The sequence below is a fragment of the Chamaea fasciata genome, unplaced genomic scaffold (genome assembly GCF_029207755.1).
Source record: "Chamaea fasciata isolate MVZ Bird 193981 ecotype frontalis unplaced genomic scaffold, bChaFas1.0.hap1 SCAF_1, whole genome shotgun sequence".
NCBI lineage: Eukaryota > Metazoa > Chordata > Aves > Passeriformes > Sylviidae > Chamaea > Chamaea fasciata.
Genome location: NW_027094086.1, coordinates 64,498,813 through 64,517,604, shown reverse-complemented (window position 1 = coordinate 64,517,604; position 18,792 = coordinate 64,498,813). Strand labels below are relative to the sequence as shown.

The 18,792-nt window shown below is 40.9% G+C and overlaps 2 protein-coding genes across 2 annotated transcripts; one reads left to right on the top strand and one right to left on the bottom strand.

The window, feature by feature from the left end:
• Nucleotides 1-3,895: 3,895 nt before the first annotated feature.
• MRPL36 (mitochondrial ribosomal protein L36) lies at nucleotides 3,896-4,788 on the bottom strand. The gene is made up of 2 exons (XM_066184980.1): nucleotides 4,712-4,788; nucleotides 3,896-4,591 (listed from the first exon to the last, which is right to left on the bottom strand). Exon 2 carries the CDS (start codon nucleotides 4,579-4,581, stop codon nucleotides 4,264-4,266), a length of 318 nt encoding a protein of 105 aa, XP_066041077.1. The 5' UTR covers nucleotides 4,582-4,591; nucleotides 4,712-4,788; the 3' UTR covers nucleotides 3,896-4,263.
• On the top strand, nucleotides 4,788-10,830 carry NDUFS6 (NADH:ubiquinone oxidoreductase subunit S6). The gene is made up of 4 exons (XM_066184984.1): nucleotides 4,788-4,967; nucleotides 5,639-5,692; nucleotides 8,943-9,065; nucleotides 10,685-10,830. The coding sequence occupies exons 1-4, from the start codon at nucleotides 4,824-4,826 to the stop codon at nucleotides 10,748-10,750; spliced, it is 387 nt and encodes a 128-aa protein (XP_066041081.1). The 5' UTR covers nucleotides 4,788-4,823; the 3' UTR covers nucleotides 10,751-10,830.
• Nucleotides 10,831-18,792: the final 7,962 nt, after the last annotated feature.

Sequence of the window (18,792 nt, the reverse complement as noted above, 5' to 3'; positions counted from 1 at the left end):
CCCCTCATAGGTGTGGTGAGGTAAACTGCCCCAGCTAGCTGGAAAGAATCCAGCCCCTTCTTAGCCTCTGGGACTAACTGGCACAGATTTCAAACTTCAAATTAATAATCTGCTGAGCTGTAATAGAAAGAATGCAAGTATTTAAATGTAGAATCAGTTTTATTAAACTGAATGGGATTAAACTTTATCCTTAACTTCAATTTTAAAAGTAATTGGATAGTTTTCAGCAGTGTGTACCAAGGTGTGTCCACCCTTGCTGATTCAGAACTTTGCAATATGGTGATGCTGCAGATAAACATAAATCAGCTTTCATATCAGGTGCACGGAGCTCACTGAAACCACAGAAGGACCTTGGTGTTACACAGAAGATACTCTGAAGAGTGCCAGCAGCAGCACGTTGTGTCTGTTTGCACTGTTAAACAAAGAGGAGGAAGCAGACTGACTTCTCACTTTCTTTTTCATTGTTTAAGAATATTTACATTTTTGTTTACTAGTTTAATTTATATTTTTTAATTTTACCTACTATATCTCTACAAATAAAGAAAATTTTCCAATTGTTAACACTTGGCAAAAGCATTAGTAATTGCTCTGAAATATCACTCCTTCCTGTATTTTTTTTTTTTCTTTTGTCAATCGTATAATACAATAATTGGAAGAACAATATGGTGTCTAAATTAGTCAAAAATAGCTGTTATTTTAAGAGAGTGCAGGAAACTGACTGTGGTGTCAGAATCTGGAAGAGTCACCTGTCAGTCAGCTAACCTCACGGTGTACTGCCTCCATCTGAGCAGACATGGCTTCTTGGTACTATAATGCCTAAAGACTTCTCCCTCACCTGTCATTTTTGGACAGCTATTGTCCTGAATTCAGCAACCAATACTGTAATTCCCATACACACAATCACAGACAAAGTCTGACAGTCATTAATAAACATGAGCTCTAAGATTTATCCTCCAGTTGACCTAAATACATCTCTACCTGTTGAGTATCAGGAATCTGACAATCTTATTCCCTAGAACAGTTCCGAGGAGTTAAGCAATTTCAGTCACTCGCATTGTAAATTATTTTCATAGTTGTACAATGGAGACAGTCGCAGAAGACATCAGGTGTCACATTCCCACTCCACTGTGGGGATTTAAAGAAGAATGAAGATTTTCTGGAGGGGGTAACCTAGACATGTAAGCAGTAGGAAGCCAAAAGCTGAAAATGTAATTTGAGCCTAAGTCTTATTCCAGTCCTGTTGTATGGATTCTTCTTCCTGTGTTATTGGGCACTATTTTCCTCCCTAAAACATTTTACGTTCTAGCTGCTCTCTCCTTATCATTCCCCTTCCTTTCAGCCTCTGGGGAAAAAATACAAAAGAAAACATACACAATTAAGGAACTAACATAGATTGGTATTTTCAGTATTCCAGGACTAAATTTTTGGCTTGGGTAACATAAGTAGTTGTTCTGTACCCCCTCTTTTGCCAACAGCTGTTTAAGTAGCAAACATTCAGAAGGTCTGTAATGAAGGATGTGGACTCTCAGCTATCGAACCCTTAGCCATGAGGCTACTGGCTGACATTATTTCACCTGCTCATTTTACAGTTGCTGTAAACAAACCTAAAACAAACATGCATCGCCCCCAGCTATAATCACCTTTCTCATGTCATTCAAATTACAGAAAGCTACAGATTCTGATTTTTGAAAAACACCTCTGCAACAGTTTGTAGGCATCAACTAACAAATGATACCTGGAAGAGAGATTCAGTACTCCTGTCTAACAGATGGAAAAATTGAGACAAAGGCAAAATTACCTTTTCAAGATTATACAGCGAGTCAGTGGCAGAGCACAATTACAATTCAGAGCCTCGTAGTTTCTAATCCTATAATCCTCTTTCCAAAATCTATTAAGCACAACCAAATATACTGTTTCAGTGATGGCCATGAATGCTCCATTCTTCGGAATGCTCCACGCCGGGTACCACAAACTGACTGTTCAGACAATGACACATGAATTGTTTAATGCTATAATAAACATTTGAATTCAAATTACTTCACATCTAAAGTTTCTGACCAGCAGCCCTACATTCGAAGGGTTTAATTAGGAAAAAAACAGTTCCACATTATAAGTTGTTGACATAAGATGCTGAGTCAGCACTGTGTAAAAGCTTATCTTAGGCTAAAGGAGGAGATGGAAACAGTAATTTGTGCCCCTCTCTGCTGCACAGTAATCCTAGCCCGAAATTTCACCCTTGTTTCTGAGTGCAGGCCGTATTTCACACCAGCCTGGCAGAGTGAACTTGTCTCAGGTCCCACACACCGCTGAATTCAAAGGTCTGGCCAGGTAATGATTGCTGCTCCTCACCCTGGCAATTCACACTTGCAGGTGTCTCTTAACCATCTGACACTGCTCCTGGCAAGAGAGCCCTTGTTTGAATACCTCCTCAGTAACCCACCAGCATCATTTGTTCTGTACCAGTGAGCTGCCTTTACCTGACTGAACCAAGGGGTCAGATGAACTTTTTTGAGGCAGTAAGACCACCTGCCCACTATCTTTCCTAAAAAGCCCAACCAACCAACAGACCCCCACTTCATCTCATGCCCAATCCACAGGTCCGTCCTTATATCCACCAGAAAAGTGGGTAGGTGTGGAAATCATTGGTTTTTTGGTCATACATACACTGTTTATTTTAAAGGTGTGCTAATAGCTAAACTCACAAGGTATCACAGAGGTTAACAACACACAGGCCTTTTCTTCTGCTGGAATAAAACACAGCTACAAATGTGTACCATTAACACTGAGAATCAGAGTTTTTAAAATCTTCAGTTGCTGTCAAAGCATGTTAAAGGTGTACAATATTTCCAAGAAATTTCTCTGCTTATATTTTGCTTTAATGCATAAGCTGTGGGAATTTAGAAGTTCTTTTTCATGAGCATCCAAATTTCAATCAAACCTTCTGAAGAACAGCAAGTTTTCCACTACTTCAAGGTTCTTTGATTTTGAGGAGCCTTACACATTTTGAATCTGTCTCTCTTTAGTCAGATGAAAATAGCGTGTTCTCTCTCCCTCATCGCCATGAATTCATTTGAATGCCTCCTAAGATGAATGCGTATTTTAACTAACCTGCTCCTCTCTCTCTCTCTCTCTCTCTCCAAACCCTCACTTCGTGATGAGAGATGAGTGAAAAGACAAATCACCCAACATATGCAAAACCAGTAATTATTGCCTGTGGAATGCTAAGCCACAGCTTTACAGGCTTAGAATCTCATTGTCTACAAGCACTGAGTAAAAATAAATATAAATAATAAATATTATAAGTTATTGCAATTATAAAGTTGTGGAATTATAACTGGGCAGAAACCATCTTCAAGTCATCATACTTTAAACACAGTGCACAACCAATTTCATCTCTTTCAAGCTGGGGACACTTTATCACAGTACTCTGGCAAACTTGTAGCCGTAGCAGGATAGTTTTCCGTAAGTTTAGTTTTAGTACTGTTTGCTAAGAACTTGCAGTTCAGAGGATGATCAAACACTCCTGCCTCAAGCAGAGTCATATTGAGAAATGTGAGGAATACCACTGGTGACTGAAGCAAATTTAGCTCTCATTAATTCATGGATACCAATCCACTCGTTTGCATTCAACATTAAGCATGACCTCAGAGGCATTACTGCACTCGGTCATTCTCTCCACTCTTTGTTAGGAAAGAGTTCTTTCAAGGGACATAAGAAAAAAAGAGTATTCATAAGCCTCACCTATCTATGAGAATGAGCCCAAAGCTTTGCAGAATCATAAGGCAATTTAGATGGAATCTGAAATTGCCTACCTGAGTTTCAAACGATTGTTTCTGTGACCAACATATAGGAGGGAAGAAGAGTGTTTAAGAAAAAAAACCCATGGTGCTTGTAGTAATGAACATCAACTGAGTTTATTTTCATTTTGCTTTAATTAAACCCAAATGCACCTCAGAGTCCAGTGAAACAGCTTCACCCGTACTAATTTAACAGCGCGGTGATTTTAAGGCTTCACGCTGAAGATGAGAAGAGGTCCTGAAGGCTGTTTTTTCCCCACTTCAGTTCCCCGCATCCAGGGCCAGACAGTCCACCACGGGCCGTCAAGGTGTTCCGAAGATGAAACATCGTCACGCACACGATTTCGCGGCCCGTGTCCCCAGGAGCCGGCTCCCGGAGGCGGCGGGGCAGGCAGCCGGGCGGCAGGGACTCGGGCAGCGGGGGGCTCCGCGCACGGCTCTGCGCGCTGCGGGGTCCCGGCCGGCGCTACCCCTTGCGCTGCTTGTGCCGAGGGTTGCTCTTGCAGCACACGTAGAGCCGGCCCCGCCGCCGGACGATGTAGCAGTCCTTGCAGCGCCTCTTCAGCACCGTCTTCGTCTTCAACCCGGCCGGCAGCGGCGGCCCGGGCGGCGGCGGCGCGGCCAGCAGCCCGCGGGGAGCCCGCCACGGCGGAGCGGCCCAGCTCCCACACGCCGCGGGCAGCCCCGCCGCCCGTCCCCACGGGGCCAACGAGCAAAAGGACGAGCGGCACAGCGAGCGCAGCGGGGCGGCCGTGGCGGCGGCCCTGACCAGGAGAGACAGCATGCTCGGCACCCTGCGGGGACAGCGCGCCGGTCAAGACACCCGCACCGCTCCCGCTCCTCTCCTCCTCTCCCACCGCTGCCTCCACAACCCCACCTCCCCCGCCCCGGTGAGGACACCGCTGCCCGCTGACCTCAGCCCGCGGAAGGCGCCGATCCCCGCCCGCGGCCACGTGTCCCCGCCGCCGGAAGCGCGCGCAGGGAACGGGGCGGGGCGAGCTCGGGAGTCACGTGGGCGGCGCGAAGATGGCGGCGCCCGCCGCGACCTTCCGCTGGCTGCTGCCGCGGGGCCGCCCGCTGCTGTCCCGCCCGGGGCTGGCCGCCGCCGCCGCCCGGCCCTACGGTGTGCGCGTCTCCGACACCGGCGAGCTGGTGACGCACACAGGGCAGGTGAGCGCGCGGGGCCCGGTGCTGCTGCCCCTCCGCTGCTCGGGGAGGGCGGCGGGCGCGTCCCGGCGGCGCCTGCAGGGAGATCCCGTCGGGGCCGCCAGCGGCGAGCTGGTGCGGTGTGATGTAACGGGGAGGCTTAGGTCGGACATCGGGGAGAATTTATTCACCTAAACAGTGGTTAGATACTGGAATAGGCTGCCCAGGGAGGCGGTGGAGTTTCCGTCCCTGGAGGTGTTCAGGAAATGGCTGGATGTGGCGCTTAGTGCCACGGTCTACGTGCTGTGCTGGAGCCCGGTCACTGGTTGGATCTGATGGTCTCAGAGGTCTTTTCTGACTGAATTTATTCTCTTTTATTCTGTGATTCTCCGTCCATCACAGTGGAAATTCGTGCTCCTGGATGATGCGTACACAGGAGGTACGCGCTGGTTCGAAAAAAAAAAAAAAAAAACCCCAAACAAAAAACCCCTGTTAATCAGATCAGGGTTATTGCCATTACCGAGCGTTCCGGTCCGAATCCGGCCCAGCAGAAGAGCTGGAAGGTGGAGGAGGCTTATAAAATGATAAAATTTGAAACTAAGTAAACAGTTCAAGCTATTTATTTTTAAAGTCTTCGTGTTCCATGTTTATAGTTGTTGCTCTGTAAGTAAGATTAAGTTTTATTTTACATCTAGGTATATGACGAGAAGGATTATAGAAGAGTTAGATTTGTTGGACGACAAAAGGAGGTAACTCATTCTACTTTTTCTCATGGGAGAGGCGGTAGTTTATGGGTTTTTTCTTTACCTGATAGAAGTGTCCTCAACCTCATTGTCATTAGAAAAACCCAAACCAGAAAAGCTCCAGAAACCCCAACAAGCCAGAAACCGACTAAACCCAAACTCCACGGCCAAAACCAACCAACCTCCCACCCCCCTCAAATAAAAAAACCCAAAACAACGCCCCCTCCCCCAAGGAAAACACCTACCAAAACCAAACTGGTTTGGGGTTTCAGTGGAGATTTTTTTCACCATGGTGATTTTTTTTTTTTTTAAGGCAGCTTGTAGTTGCTTCTGTCTTACCTCCCTGCTTTTGATAAACTTGAAAAACTCAAGACTTCCTCTCTATTTGGTGCCTGCATTTAGGATGTTAGAGTTGTAGGAATTTGAACATCTTAAACTTGGAACAGTTTTTGTTTTAAGCATGTTTTTTAAGAAGTTGTTAGTATGTTTTTTGTGCATTTACAATCAGAAAAATCACGTAATTAAATACTCTGCTGAACTGTTCATCTGTTTATGTATCTGTTTACATCAGCTTTGAAGCTTAATTTGTTTCTCTGTAGTTAAAATTCTGATCTTTACCCAAACTACATTTTTAATGAGCCTGAAAAGCATTTGCTGAAAGAGTGATGAAACAAATAAAAGTAAAATGTAGGCTATTGTGAAATAATGAAGCCTCAAATGCAAAGTCTAGTAATACCAGCATCATCCAAGTGCAGTGCTGTAAAGGTGGCCCTGTTGCTGCTGTTTAAAATTTCACATACACACTCTATGAGAAGTCCTTTAGCACAGAATTTGCTCTAATGATCAAGCTGCACAGCTCCATGAGGGATCTGCTGGCCTTTGGGATAGAAATACAATTATTTCAGGTAAAATGTATTCCTCAGTGCCTGAGCCTTTGAATAGGGCCTTAATGCTCTAAATGTTTATGCATAGGGGAGACATTAAATATAAGGCGTGGTAGATTTTTTTATGTGGTTGCTTGTAATTTTTCTTTTCTTAAATTAACCTGTACTAATTAGCTGATTTCCAAGTTTTTGTATTGAGTTTACCTTACTGTGTGACAGATACAATTTAACTCATGCTGTGTGGCAAAAATGGAGATTCTACGTGTGAAATAATTAAATGAAAATGCACTTAAAATGCTGAATTAGCTTAATTCAGGGAGGATAGTTGGCAAAGTAGGTCTCTCCCAAGTGTATTGCCCACGTCTCTGCTACTTCTGTAACTTCGTAGAAAATTCTTCTTAAGCCTAATTCTCCATGGGGCAGTGATCCCTCTAATGTACCTTTGTTATCAGGTAATTTCAGACTCTATGTGGTGTGGAACACTCAAGGTTTTCTGTTCAGTCCAGTACTTCCTTCTCCAGCAAAAGCCAAGCTCTCTGTCTGCTGAGCAAGGTTTAATGCTAAGTTTTAATAGTGAAACTGGGACAAAAGTTGCATGTTAAATACTTAAAACAATCTGTGCCTTTTCATAGGATCTCTCTCTAGGGCCTTTACTGTTATCCCACAGTGTGTTTCAGCTGCCAATATTAGGGTTGACTGCTGTGTCTGTAGTCTGAATATTGTCATGTTTCTGAAGCAGAAGCTCTCCTGGTGACTGTTCTTTCTTGGTCACTTCTTTCCTTTGCCTTCAGTGTGGTCCAGGTGGCTGAGTCCCGCTCAGGAAGGGCACAGTCCAGCCATGACTGCTTTGCTGCCTTGGGGGGACACGGCCTCTTCCCCAGTCAGGGTGTCTGGGCCTGTGTGCTTCAGGTGGCCAGGCCCAGCCTGTATGTAGGTGCTTATTGTCCCCTTGGTTCTGCCAGCCTAGCTGTTAGTGACATCTACGTGTTTTAGCTAAAATCATTGGTTCTCTGGGAGAACTGGGGATTGGTGCTCTCTGGCAAAGGCCTAAAGCAGGAAGCTGTGAGAAAACTGAGCATGGCAACTGCTAAACTGCTTCTGCCACAGTCCAACTAGGTCATCCTGCCCTTCTGTAATCCCTAAGGTAGAGCCGGATCTATTTCAACACTGGCATTCCCACTTCAGTTCTGCCCTTTCTGTTGGGCTGGTGCAGCAGCTAAAGGTGTGAGGATGACTTACCTCAGTGCTGTTCTATTTTAAATATTCTTTCCTGCCTTCCCTCTATGTCTTTGGACTGGGATCAAATCCAAGTTTGGTTTTATCTTTTTGGTCCCCCAGACCATGGACTGGCACAGGTGGATGGGTGGGAAGAAGCAGCAATGAAATTGTCAAACTGGCACTGTGGCAGGAAAGAAATAGCCCATTGATTTATGCTTGGAGTGAGGCACATCTGGATGTTCTGAGGGAATCAGCCCTTCCCTGCTGAGTACTGCTGTGCTTTAGTCAAAGGGATGTGTTGTGACTGCAACCACTTGGGTTTTTTTGGTGTCCTTTTGTGGTGTGTTTTCCTGGTGAATTCCTAGACTGTGTCTTGTTTAGTTGGCTGAACCATTGACAAGTCTTAGCTGTACAATGGATGAGAGGTCTTGGCTTCTCTCTCTCCCCACAAGTACCTCTTGTGGTTAAGAAAAGTTGGGATGAGTGGAGTTCTTGCTTCTAATCTTGAAGCAAAGGTGTGTAATGTTTTTATCTCCCTCCTCCTTTAGCACAAAATGAAGGATGCACAATTTTGAGTGTTATTTAAAACAGCAGTAAAAGTTCTCGCTGTTTGGCAAAAGTTACATGACTTGTGGACACAGCCCCAGATAGTGGAGTTCTTGATGTGGCCATTTTCTTTGAAAACTAAAACTTAATTTTTTGCTAACTTTTTAAGCTATCATCTTCTTTTGGTAAGGACAAATTCTTAGGTGGCAAAACTGACCTTACTTGTCTCACTATTATTTTTGAGTTTATCAGCAGAGATTTGTCTGCAATTTTATCATGTAGTCACTAAAGCAGAATATAGTGTTGGTTAAATATCTTCTGTTCTTGCCTACTTGTTCCTGCTCACCTCCCTGCTGAATCTGCTAAAACCTGAGCACTGATGTGGCCTCTGTTTCAGGGGAAAGGGATTACTTTTGCAGAGTTTAGTGTATAGTTCATTGGTCTGGCTTATAGCAGAGCCTAAGAGTTGGTGGAGGAGTTGGGAGGAAGCCTAAGCAGGAACTTCTCAAAATGGCTGTAGTGGAACTGCCTGAGGAGGCAACAAATAGCAATTGCTTTCTGTTTGCTTGGGGATGGTATCTGAAACAGTTTCCCTCTTTTTCTTACAGGTGAACAAGAATTTTGCAATCGATTTGATAGCGGAGCAGCCTGTGAGTCAAGTTGAAAGCAGAGTGGTGTCATGCGATGGTGGTGGTGGAGCTTTGGGACATCCCAAAGTATACATAAACTTGGTAATGTCATTATTCTGCATATAGCATATTTTGCCTGTGCATTCTTTTTTTTGTAAGATTACCTAGTTTTTGCAATGCTTGTTTAACAAAATAAAAAAGTAATCACCTGAGGTGCTGATTTTATTTTGTGCCTGATATAAATCAGAAGAATTAACAGGGCTTCCATTTGAAGTTATAGAAATTAATTTTTGAAATTATGGTTTGTTTAGTAGGACAGTATTTTTTAAAAGAAGAAATCAGGTGAAATATTAAGAACAACCACTGAGGGCAAAAATTAATGTCCTTGCTGCATTTTGGAACTCTTACTCTAATTATTTAAATGCCACCATATAGTTTGACCATACATTTACAGTGTTCTTAGGAATATGCAGTTTATTTTCAATCTTGCAAGTTCAAGGGAAAAAAGGGAGGCAAACCAAACAAACCAAACCCTCTTTCAATCTTTGGGAATCTTGGTAGTTCTGAAGACTGAATATTTCAGTCATGGCCAGAGAATGAAGAATAAATGTTGTCTTATCCTCCTGTTGACAGTAGTGATATTTTCCGGTGTATTCTTGTTCTAGAGAGTAAAAGTACTGAGGCTACTGTCCTATCACCTTAGTTGATGCAGCTGTTGCTTAAGTGCCGTTCTCAGGTAGAGCCTGATTGCAGATGTTTTAACACCCAAAAGAATGGTGGGGGAGAGCTGAGGTTTTTTTTTTTTTTTTTTTTTTTTGTTTTTTTTTTTTTTTTTTGTGTGTGTGTGTGTGTTCACAGTCAAGTTACAATTTGTCTGATTTAGTTCTTGAACAATAAAGTCTGCAAACAGAATGATATTAAATTAGCTTCTTTTCCCTGGTCCTAACAACTGAAATCCAGGCTTTTGGGAATGGAGGGTAGTTTGGATTTTTCAATTCTAATCCTTTATTAAGGGGAGCCATGAGTTTAACTTTGTTTCATGACTAGAAGCAGTTATGTTGCTAAATAACAGAAGATCCCCGAGTATTTAGCTGTATTGTGTTTTGTCATGGTAGGAAGGACTGCAATGACACTTGGCAGTCGTCACACTTCAAAATTCTAAAAAAAAATTATCTTCTGGAGAAAATCATGAGATTTTATACAGCAGTAATTCCCCTTTTTCTCCAAAATACTTTCTTCCAGCATTTCTAATGGATTCCTACTGAAATTTCCTCCTTCCTGCAACTAACTTGGTTACTGACCAAAATTCCTGTCTAGGAAATGCCAAATCCTATTCTGTATTAAAATAATTGTGAAATGGTCTTTTCAGAACATTGGAACAGATACGACCAAACTGGCTTAAGATGTCCAGTTTGGTAAGAGGATCTTATATTTCTGAAGAGCTGTCACTTTGTTTGACTTTATATTATATAGTTGAATTTAGGCCTGGCAGCTGAAAGTCTGGCACAAGGGAAGGTACATGGGATACAGAAATAAAGCAGGAACCTCATGCTATCATCTTTGCTTCCAGTGTTTCAAATAAGACTAAACTCTGTCAAGACTAAACAATTTGGCAATATTGATTGGTTTTAAGATGGCACAAATAAATATGAGAAAAACTGTAATTTTCTAAAGTTTTATAAAGTGAAACTAGCAGCTGTTTTATTTTTCTATTTTTGCAGGACAAAGAGACAAAGACCGGAACATGTGGCTACTGTGGACTTCAGTTTAAACAGAAACATCACTGAAGATTATCCCTGTGTGCTTGCAGATTTCTGTTCAGATGTTAATGTTCAACTATAAATAAACAATATATTTAGAAAGCCAAGATTTGTGTCTATCTTAACTATAGAAAGTCTGTACATTTTTAAAACTCAGCTTATTGAGTATTTGAAAGCTGAATGTTATTGCAATATCTGCTTTGTAGTTAATTTAGTTTTCATGTTTGACAGACTTCTTGCAGGCTTAGAAGTGGTGTTTGGGTGTAGGTGGGTTTGGTTTGTACTGGGTAGATATGTATTCTTTTCAACACTGAATGGGCTGTAATTGTTTACTGGGTGATTAGTTATCCTAGGTGTTTGTCTTTTGTCACTGTGTGACACTCTTAATTGGTTCATGGTCCAGTATTTGTAGCTTGATTCACAAATGGAAGTGCAAAGATATTATGATACTCAGCATTACAATCCTCACTCCTGGAAGCAAGATTGTCAGCCCTAAATTAAGTAACTGCTCTTGCTACTTGTTTAAAAGAAGCCATCAGTGCCTGGAATGGTGATCAGTGTGAGCTGGAGAGCTACCTAAGCTGACATGTGTCAAAGGTGAGGACATTATAACCATTTGCCCTTCATTTGAAGGGGTGAGAGTGCATCTGGTTCTGCTTGGGATTCACACCCAAAGCCTCTGTAGGAACTGGGTCTTGTCAGACTCGAAGCTCCATTATAGGTGGTAGCTTCTGCTCCTTTAAGACAGGTAATTTGACACTGAGAACATCTACCTAGGCTATGTGAGGCTGGTTATGGGGCATATCTACCCACTTGCTTAATTTCACTTAGGGAGCATTCTGTCATGTGAGCATGGCTTTCAAACAGAGCCTCTGCCTGGAGCAGAAGGGTCTGAGTTTGGTTTGGTCTTTGCTCCCCAAAGCATTTTAATCTGTTATCAGTAAATAACTTTTTTTTTTTTAATGCTGGTGATGGGACATGGTCCCTGGGAGTAATTGCTGCTTGTCTGAAGTTTAACAAGGTAGGATTCTAAACCTGCAGTTTACATAGTTAGATTGATGTGGTTGTATCAAGTTGAACCTAATCATGTGGGCCTAAAGCTGCTTAACTTTAATTGTGTCAATTTATAGACGAAGATGGACCAACTCAGGCTTAAAGCAAGGTCTGAATAGTTCTCTCTGTAGAAGTTGTGTTTAGAGGCTGTACTGCAGGTGAGTAATTGTACGGACACCCCTCTTCTTTTTTCATTCACTCCACCTATAAAAGCTTTACCACTCTTTCTGTCTCTTCCCCTTATTTTTCTCCTCATTTCTTCTCCTTTCCATTACTGCTGGTTTCAGTGATCTGGCCCTCAATTTATTCATTGTAATGACCTAGATTTAGGAAGTACTAATTAGAGTTCTGCATTGTTGTGCAGTGTAGGTTACTGAGCACTGACCTTTCTATAAGGTCGGGGTCTGTTATGAAGGTTGTGATTTTGTAATGTTAGTGCAGAGGCCAAGTTAACATAATACTGTGTTTAGAGTAGCTTCTGAGCACGTACAGAGATGACAACAGATCCTTCCATGAAACCGAGTAATTTGCAGTCTGACCTTATGCAAATGATCTGTCAACTGAGCATAAATGGGACGTTATGAACAGTCTTCTCATAAGTCTTATGCTTGAACTATCAGTGTCAGTCTTGAAGCATAAATCTGGTTGCATTTTACTCTGGCTTTCTACCAGTTGGTAGGGTATTTTGTCTGGCAGAGTTCTCTGATGGTGCAATCATCTCTACAAAGAGACCTGAAACAAATGATTGTATGCGGTCCTCTTCCTTGGACCTTTGATGTTCTAATGAATAATATATCTTCTTAGATCACTGCTGCTCATAATAAATTAACAATGTTTAAATTGGCACGGCATCTGCTGAGGACCCAGACAAATCCCATCCCACTGGTCTGAACTATGGAATGCTGTTCTTGGATGTTCTCCCTAAAGTACTTGTGCTGTGTGAAGCTGTTGACACCCGTGAAACAAAGGCCTCTGCTTTGCTCCGCTGATCTCCCTAGGAAGACTTTAGACTTTGTTTCTTATTGGTTCCTGTGTGCTAGGTTCATGTATCTACTTGGGAATGGCTGTTTATATGAAGTCTTGCACTTTGTGCTATGCCATCCACATACCTTTCCACATACCTGTGGAAATGCCAGCCTTGATTTGCAGGAAAAAGCAGTGGGGGAAAGCAAGAACTTTACTGGTTTCCCCAAGCAGACACGTGTGGAAATGGATGTGTAAGGATAGACCAGAACACATCAGTATCAAAGTAAGGTTAGACTAAACCAGGTAAGTATCAAAGCAGCTTTGCAGTTCTCAGGCCACAAATTCAGACTAGAAAGCAGTATGGAATAAAACTTTCAGACTTTGATTCTGTCAGTCACTGTTTTGTTCCTCATTGATAATTCATCCCATGCTGGAACTACAGTCTCTGATTAATGGAGTACAAACCATAGTTTATACTCTGTCACTGGGGAAGTGTGAAGTACCAACACATCATAATGGTCACAACTTTACCTTGTTTACCTAGGAAAACCAGATAGGCTTTTTCCCCCTTTATTGCTACATGTATTAAGGTTGGTTAAAATCACTGTGTATTTAAACTTCCAAATTAAATAAGGACAATCCATCCTTTTCCCCACATTACTTGGTAGCTCTCTGTCCTCTAATTAAAAAATAACTGAAATGTATTTACAAGGCAAGTTCTGTTTACAAGAGCACAATTCATTGCAATTACGTTGACCATGGCACAATATGCAAAAGCTGTTTTTCTAAAATTTTTCAGTTGTATGGCATCTGCTTGTGGTCTGGAAGTTGCTCTTGTAGAAGTCTTCTCTAAATCAGCAAATAGCATCCCTAAATTTCTCACCCTCTGACCTGCCATTAATAGTTGCCCTTTTTATTTAATGCTTTTGCAAGTATCAGACAAAATACAGCATGCTGTAATAGCAATAGAAATGTGTGCTTTTGTAATATCCGCATTGTTGGCATTGTTTGGTGTGTTCTATGCTAGTGGTACACATTGTTTTGAGAGGCAATACTTGGCTTAGAGCCAGTGCTAAAGGAGGCCCCATGGATTAAAACCTTATCCCCACGTTCAGTGAACAGTTAGGAGAGCTGAAAAGTTAAGTAATATGTACCTTTTAAATGGTTGAAGGAAAATGACAAGACTGATAGTAAGCATAACAAAGGCTGATATGGAGCACTGAATTACTTTAGAATCAAGCAGATGTGTTGGTCTAACGTGAGAGGGATGTGGTAGAATTGTAAAGTGTAAAAAGTTTGGCAAATTAAAAGATGTATGTGTTATGTAACTGTAAAGTAAGAAGTCAATGCAATAATTTCCTGTAATAGGCACTCAAGGGGTTGGTCTTTAGTAGCAGCTAAATTTAGCCATTTTTAAATTGGCATGCTCAGATAATGAGTTTCAACAGGGCTGTCCAATGAGCTTCCTGGAGCATTAATGCTGATTTTTTATAAGCTTTGAGATACTGGAGAAAGAGCACAAAAATGGCTAACGTGCCAACATTCAAAGAGAGTAAAAGGCATGACCTGGATAATTACATGTCTGTCAGTTTGACATCACTTCTGGGTAAAATAATAAGGGACCTAATTAATAATGAATTAAAGAAGTGTTGTATAATTAGTGCCAATCAACATGAGTTATAGGAAAGCCAGAGCATGTCAAGTTAGATGTATTTTTGATGAAATTAGAAAAAAGTGGTTGATAAAGCTAAAAGTGTTAATGTAATTTTCTCTGATTTCTTTGAAGATTAAGTTAGTAGTCCATATTTTGATTCAGAAATGAAAGTCTTGTGTAATCAACCAGAAACAGTTTACATATTTTACATGTGTTAAAGGATAGATAATTCTTAAGTGTGTAACTGTCAGTGTAAAATGAGACTCCTTGCTGAAAGGATGCATTCTTCTTAGACCCCTCATGGCATCCTTTCTCAGTCCTGTGGCACTTAGCTTCTTAGGAGTGTCCTAAAAAAACATGTAATAGCTACTGATGGTTTGCTGAGGATTGAAAGGTTGAAGTATTGTTAAAGGAGAGGATTTAGTAGTGATTCTATTCACTGCCACTTAGACAGCCAAGGCTGGCACAAAGCTGAATGTGTTTCAATGCAATGAATGGTACAGGAAAAATGAAATGCTGTCTATATTTATTGTAAAAATGTATTTATTTGAAGTGATAATTGTATCAGCCTGCTTTGCAATTTATCCTGTGTGAGTAGCAGCCCTAATAACTTAAGGTAACGGGAAATACTTACTACTGCATTTGACTGGGGAGTTTGTTGATCATCAAATGCTATGAATTTCCAGTCCAATTCTGTGTTATAAATAACTTTTGTGAACTTTGAAGGAAGAAATAGAGATGTGTTCGGCAGATACATCTTTCTGAATTTTACATGAGTTTGTTTCTTGAATACCGAGTCCAGTTTGAAATCTGTGATTCATTAATTAATATGGCTAAGTTAGAGGAAGTTCAGAGAAAGCTATGTCACTAATTAAAAGGGTAGAAAATGTATTGTGTAGTGAAAGACTAACAAGCTTTGTCTTTGCATTTCCTTGTTGTAGTGGTTTGAAAGCACAACAAATGAGAGGCTCCAAGTCAGAGATACAATTTAATAGGAAAACAAGAAAGAAAGTAAAATAAAATAGATGCAATAATACAAAAGACCACTGACAGGGTCAGAAAACAACCTGAGCAGGGTGATGGAAGCAGTCCAGATGAGGTGGTCTTCCTGAAGCAGTGATCCTGTAGAAAGGTCTGGTAGCTCAGGTCCTCTGGGAATCCAGTGGGTAAGCGCCCCTCTAGTGTTCAGAGTCTCAGCTTATATCCAGGCTAGAATGCTTGGTTCCTCCCTCTGGGTGGAGCATCTCACAATGGGATGGTGAGTCATGTGATAAGGCCTGATGGGCCCATTAACAGGAGATAGTCCAGGAGGGGGTTATCTGTGAGTCATGTGGCAAAGGTGCTGATGGGCCCATTAACAGAAGATAAGCCAGAGTGGAGGAGGCAGGGAGCACCACCTCACCTGGTTTCAACAGTTCATGAAGATGGTGATAGAATATACTTCAACCCAGGACACTTGTAAATGAGGTTAAGGGGATGACTTGATTAGGGTCTACCAGTACAAATGCAGGGAGCAAAACCTTGATAATGGGATCTTTAGTCTGTCTAAAAATTATGAGCTCTAGTGGCTGGAAGCTACAGACAAGCAGATTCAGACAAGGGGAAAGGAGGCATCACAGTCTGGGATTTACCAAGCATTGCAGTAAATTCTGAAGCATTCCTGACTCTACTTTTAAGCTTGGTATTTTCTAAAATGTGTATTAATTGAAACAAGACTGGAATCTGAAAACCATTATGGACTGTGTTCCAAAGGTAATTATATCCTTGCAGTGGTCCATTCTCAGTCTTTGAAATGAAATATGTATCAGGCCAGAGATAGTGGTTCCATTGAACAGTGGTGCTGTTAAAAATGCCTTCCAGACCTTGTTCTGAATAAGATTCAGAAAGGACTTGAACTTTGTTTTCCCACAGAAAGTATTCTAGTGGTCTGAGTGATGGGGACTTGAACTTTGCTGTTGCAAAATAATATTTGGCTTTGTAGCAATGTGGAAAAAGACCAAACCTCAAATGCTGATATCAATCATGATGAAGAATTGTCATCATCTGCTCAGTGTCTAACAAAGCCAGACAAACTAAAATAAATAAATAAAAAAAAGTCAATGCTTCAGGACATGGACAATTAGAGGACTTCAGATCTGTTCTCACTTTCTCATTTAACAGAACATATGTGAAATCTGCACTACCTTTTGGGATGAAAATGTAAAAGGATTATTTCCATTCAAACTGAAGTCACAGATTCCAAAGGTTTATTGTAATTTTATTTTTGGCAGTATTGCTTTTGTGGTGCTCTTCATGCTTATAGCAGATTCTGGATTGAAGAGACTTGTACTTTTCTGAGTTTTGCTTAGCCATTTGAATGCCACTCTGGATTGCAGTGCCTTCTCATATTTTCCATGGCTTTGATGCAGTAGCTAGCATTCAGCGTCTCCTGTGCTGGATAATAGCATCTTCCTCAAGAATAGCCATGGAATAAAGTATTTACTGTTTAATCATGAAATGTCTGATTTTTATGCCATTTAGCATCAATTAGACATCAGATTCAGATATATTTGAGAAGCCTGAGACAACATTAGGAAAATTTGTACTTATTGGTAAAACATCTGTCTTTACTAATGCTAAGAACAATTGAAAGGATTTTTAAAGTGTATTAAAAACCAAAAATTAATCCCAACACTACCTCTCCCCTCTCCTGCCATTAAAAAAAGCCCCAAAACACCCCAAACAATGACCTTTGATAGTGGTTAGGTTAAAGAGATAGAAACCCCAGGGATTTTCAAAAGAGAGAAAATATTTAACTAATTATGTCCAGGGGGTTGGAAAAGAGCTGATACTTACATTGAACAGTTGTGAAATATGTTCTGTTCCAATGATAAATGGAAAGGATGTTAGGCATATACTCCCAGTAAAGACCTTTAGACCTGCAGGACTGGATAACTTTGAAAATAGTTGGCTGTTACCTCCATTGATAGATCTAATGTCTTGGAACACAGGTGAGCATTCAGAAAACTACAAGAAATACATTTAGTACAGCAATATTTAAAGATGCTGTTGGTGACTGCATCTTGCTGCTCATTCTGGCTGTTTCCTGCTCCATTAAAAGAGTGATTGGCACCTGTTGCTTCACCTCCATGATGGTTTTTATACGCTGTGTCCTGTAACCTTTGTTTTCTTTTGCTAAGATGCACAGGACAAGTTTTTATTTCTTTTGTGACTCAACTCTCAGAAATCTTTCAACACATTACAATATTGCTAGCTACAGTGAATATAATAACTTAGCATTAAGAACATTGCTGCTGCACGTAGAATTTAAATAGCATGGAGAGAATCCCCATTTCATTCAAGGGAATGCATTCACCTTCTTGCATAGCGAAGTGTTGGAAACTTATGCAAGCTTGGTTGTCTGCTGTCCCCTCTAGACTTGTGTCTCCTATGCTACAGATTTGTTTTGGGTGCTCTGGATTTGTTCTGTTCCTTCTGTGTGACCTTGCACTTGAGTGTATGAGATTTTGTTGAGCTTGGGTGCACTCAGCTGAGTGGTTCAGAACACTTTGTAAGCAGTTCTACCTCTGTCTTTTACATTCCTCTGCAAATATTTGCATAACTAAACAGGGTTTTGTATTTCTTTCTAATTCTGGGAAACAGTTTTGCTTGGTGTCAGGCCTTGCCTATTGAGAAATATCCTTGTTTGACAAGAATTTCCTCATTTGGAACAACTTTTTGTAATCTGCCACCTACCTATTTGTAATTTCACCCAATGGTAGAACTATAACAATAGCATGAAACCTTTCCTAAAACACTCAGACGTTTAGGGGCCTTGCATCTTACAGTACAGATTTTTCCTAATGTCCCTTTTTCTGTAAGTTGTGATAAATTTATCTTTTTCTGCATTGCCTATTTTTACTGCTTTTAATATTTTGTTTCAGTTCTTCAGATATGATTGTATGCATCAATAGCTTATGTAGTTATTTGTGACTTTGATCTGTATTCCATCTTAAAGCAGGCTCTTACCTAAAGTTGTTAACTGACTGAAAAGTGCTGAAGACTTCAGAACAATTGTAACTTCCTTTCTGTGTCTTTTTTTTTTTCTTTGCAAATACTGGGATGCGTATGTTGTGTTTGTGGTGGAGGAATACCCAAACCAGGAATTATTTATTTATTCAATTAATGAAAATTGAAACTCCTCATTTCCTAGCTTGTGATTAAGATTTTCAGTTCTCAGGTTCTGTCTGAATACTTCAAAAATATCTTGCAAAACAGGAGCATTTGGAGGAAAATAAGCCCCATTCCATTAAGAATTTTTTTTCAACCTCTCATTTATTTTAAGAGTGTTTTATCAGTTCTAGTAACATTTCTGCTTATTATTTAATGAATAAAATAATGGTGGGCTAACGCTGTT

Bases quoted from the DNA above. Each gene is read 5' to 3' on its own strand.
- MRPL36 (XM_066184980.1), bottom strand. From the start codon at position 4,581: ATGCTGTCTCTCCTGGTCAGGGCCGCCGCCACGGCCGCCCCGCTGCGC.
- NDUFS6 (XM_066184984.1), top strand. From the start codon at position 4,824: ATGGCGGCGCCCGCCGCGACCTTCCGCTGGCTGCTGCCGCGGGGCCGC. The intron at 5,693-8,942 runs GTAACTCATTCT...TTTTTCTTACAG, and splicing joins TTGTTGGACGACAAAAGGAG to GTGAACAAGAATTTTGCAAT. The intron at 9,066-10,684 runs GTAATGTCATTA...CTATTTTTGCAG, and splicing joins CCAAAGTATACATAAACTTG to GACAAAGAGACAAAGACCGG.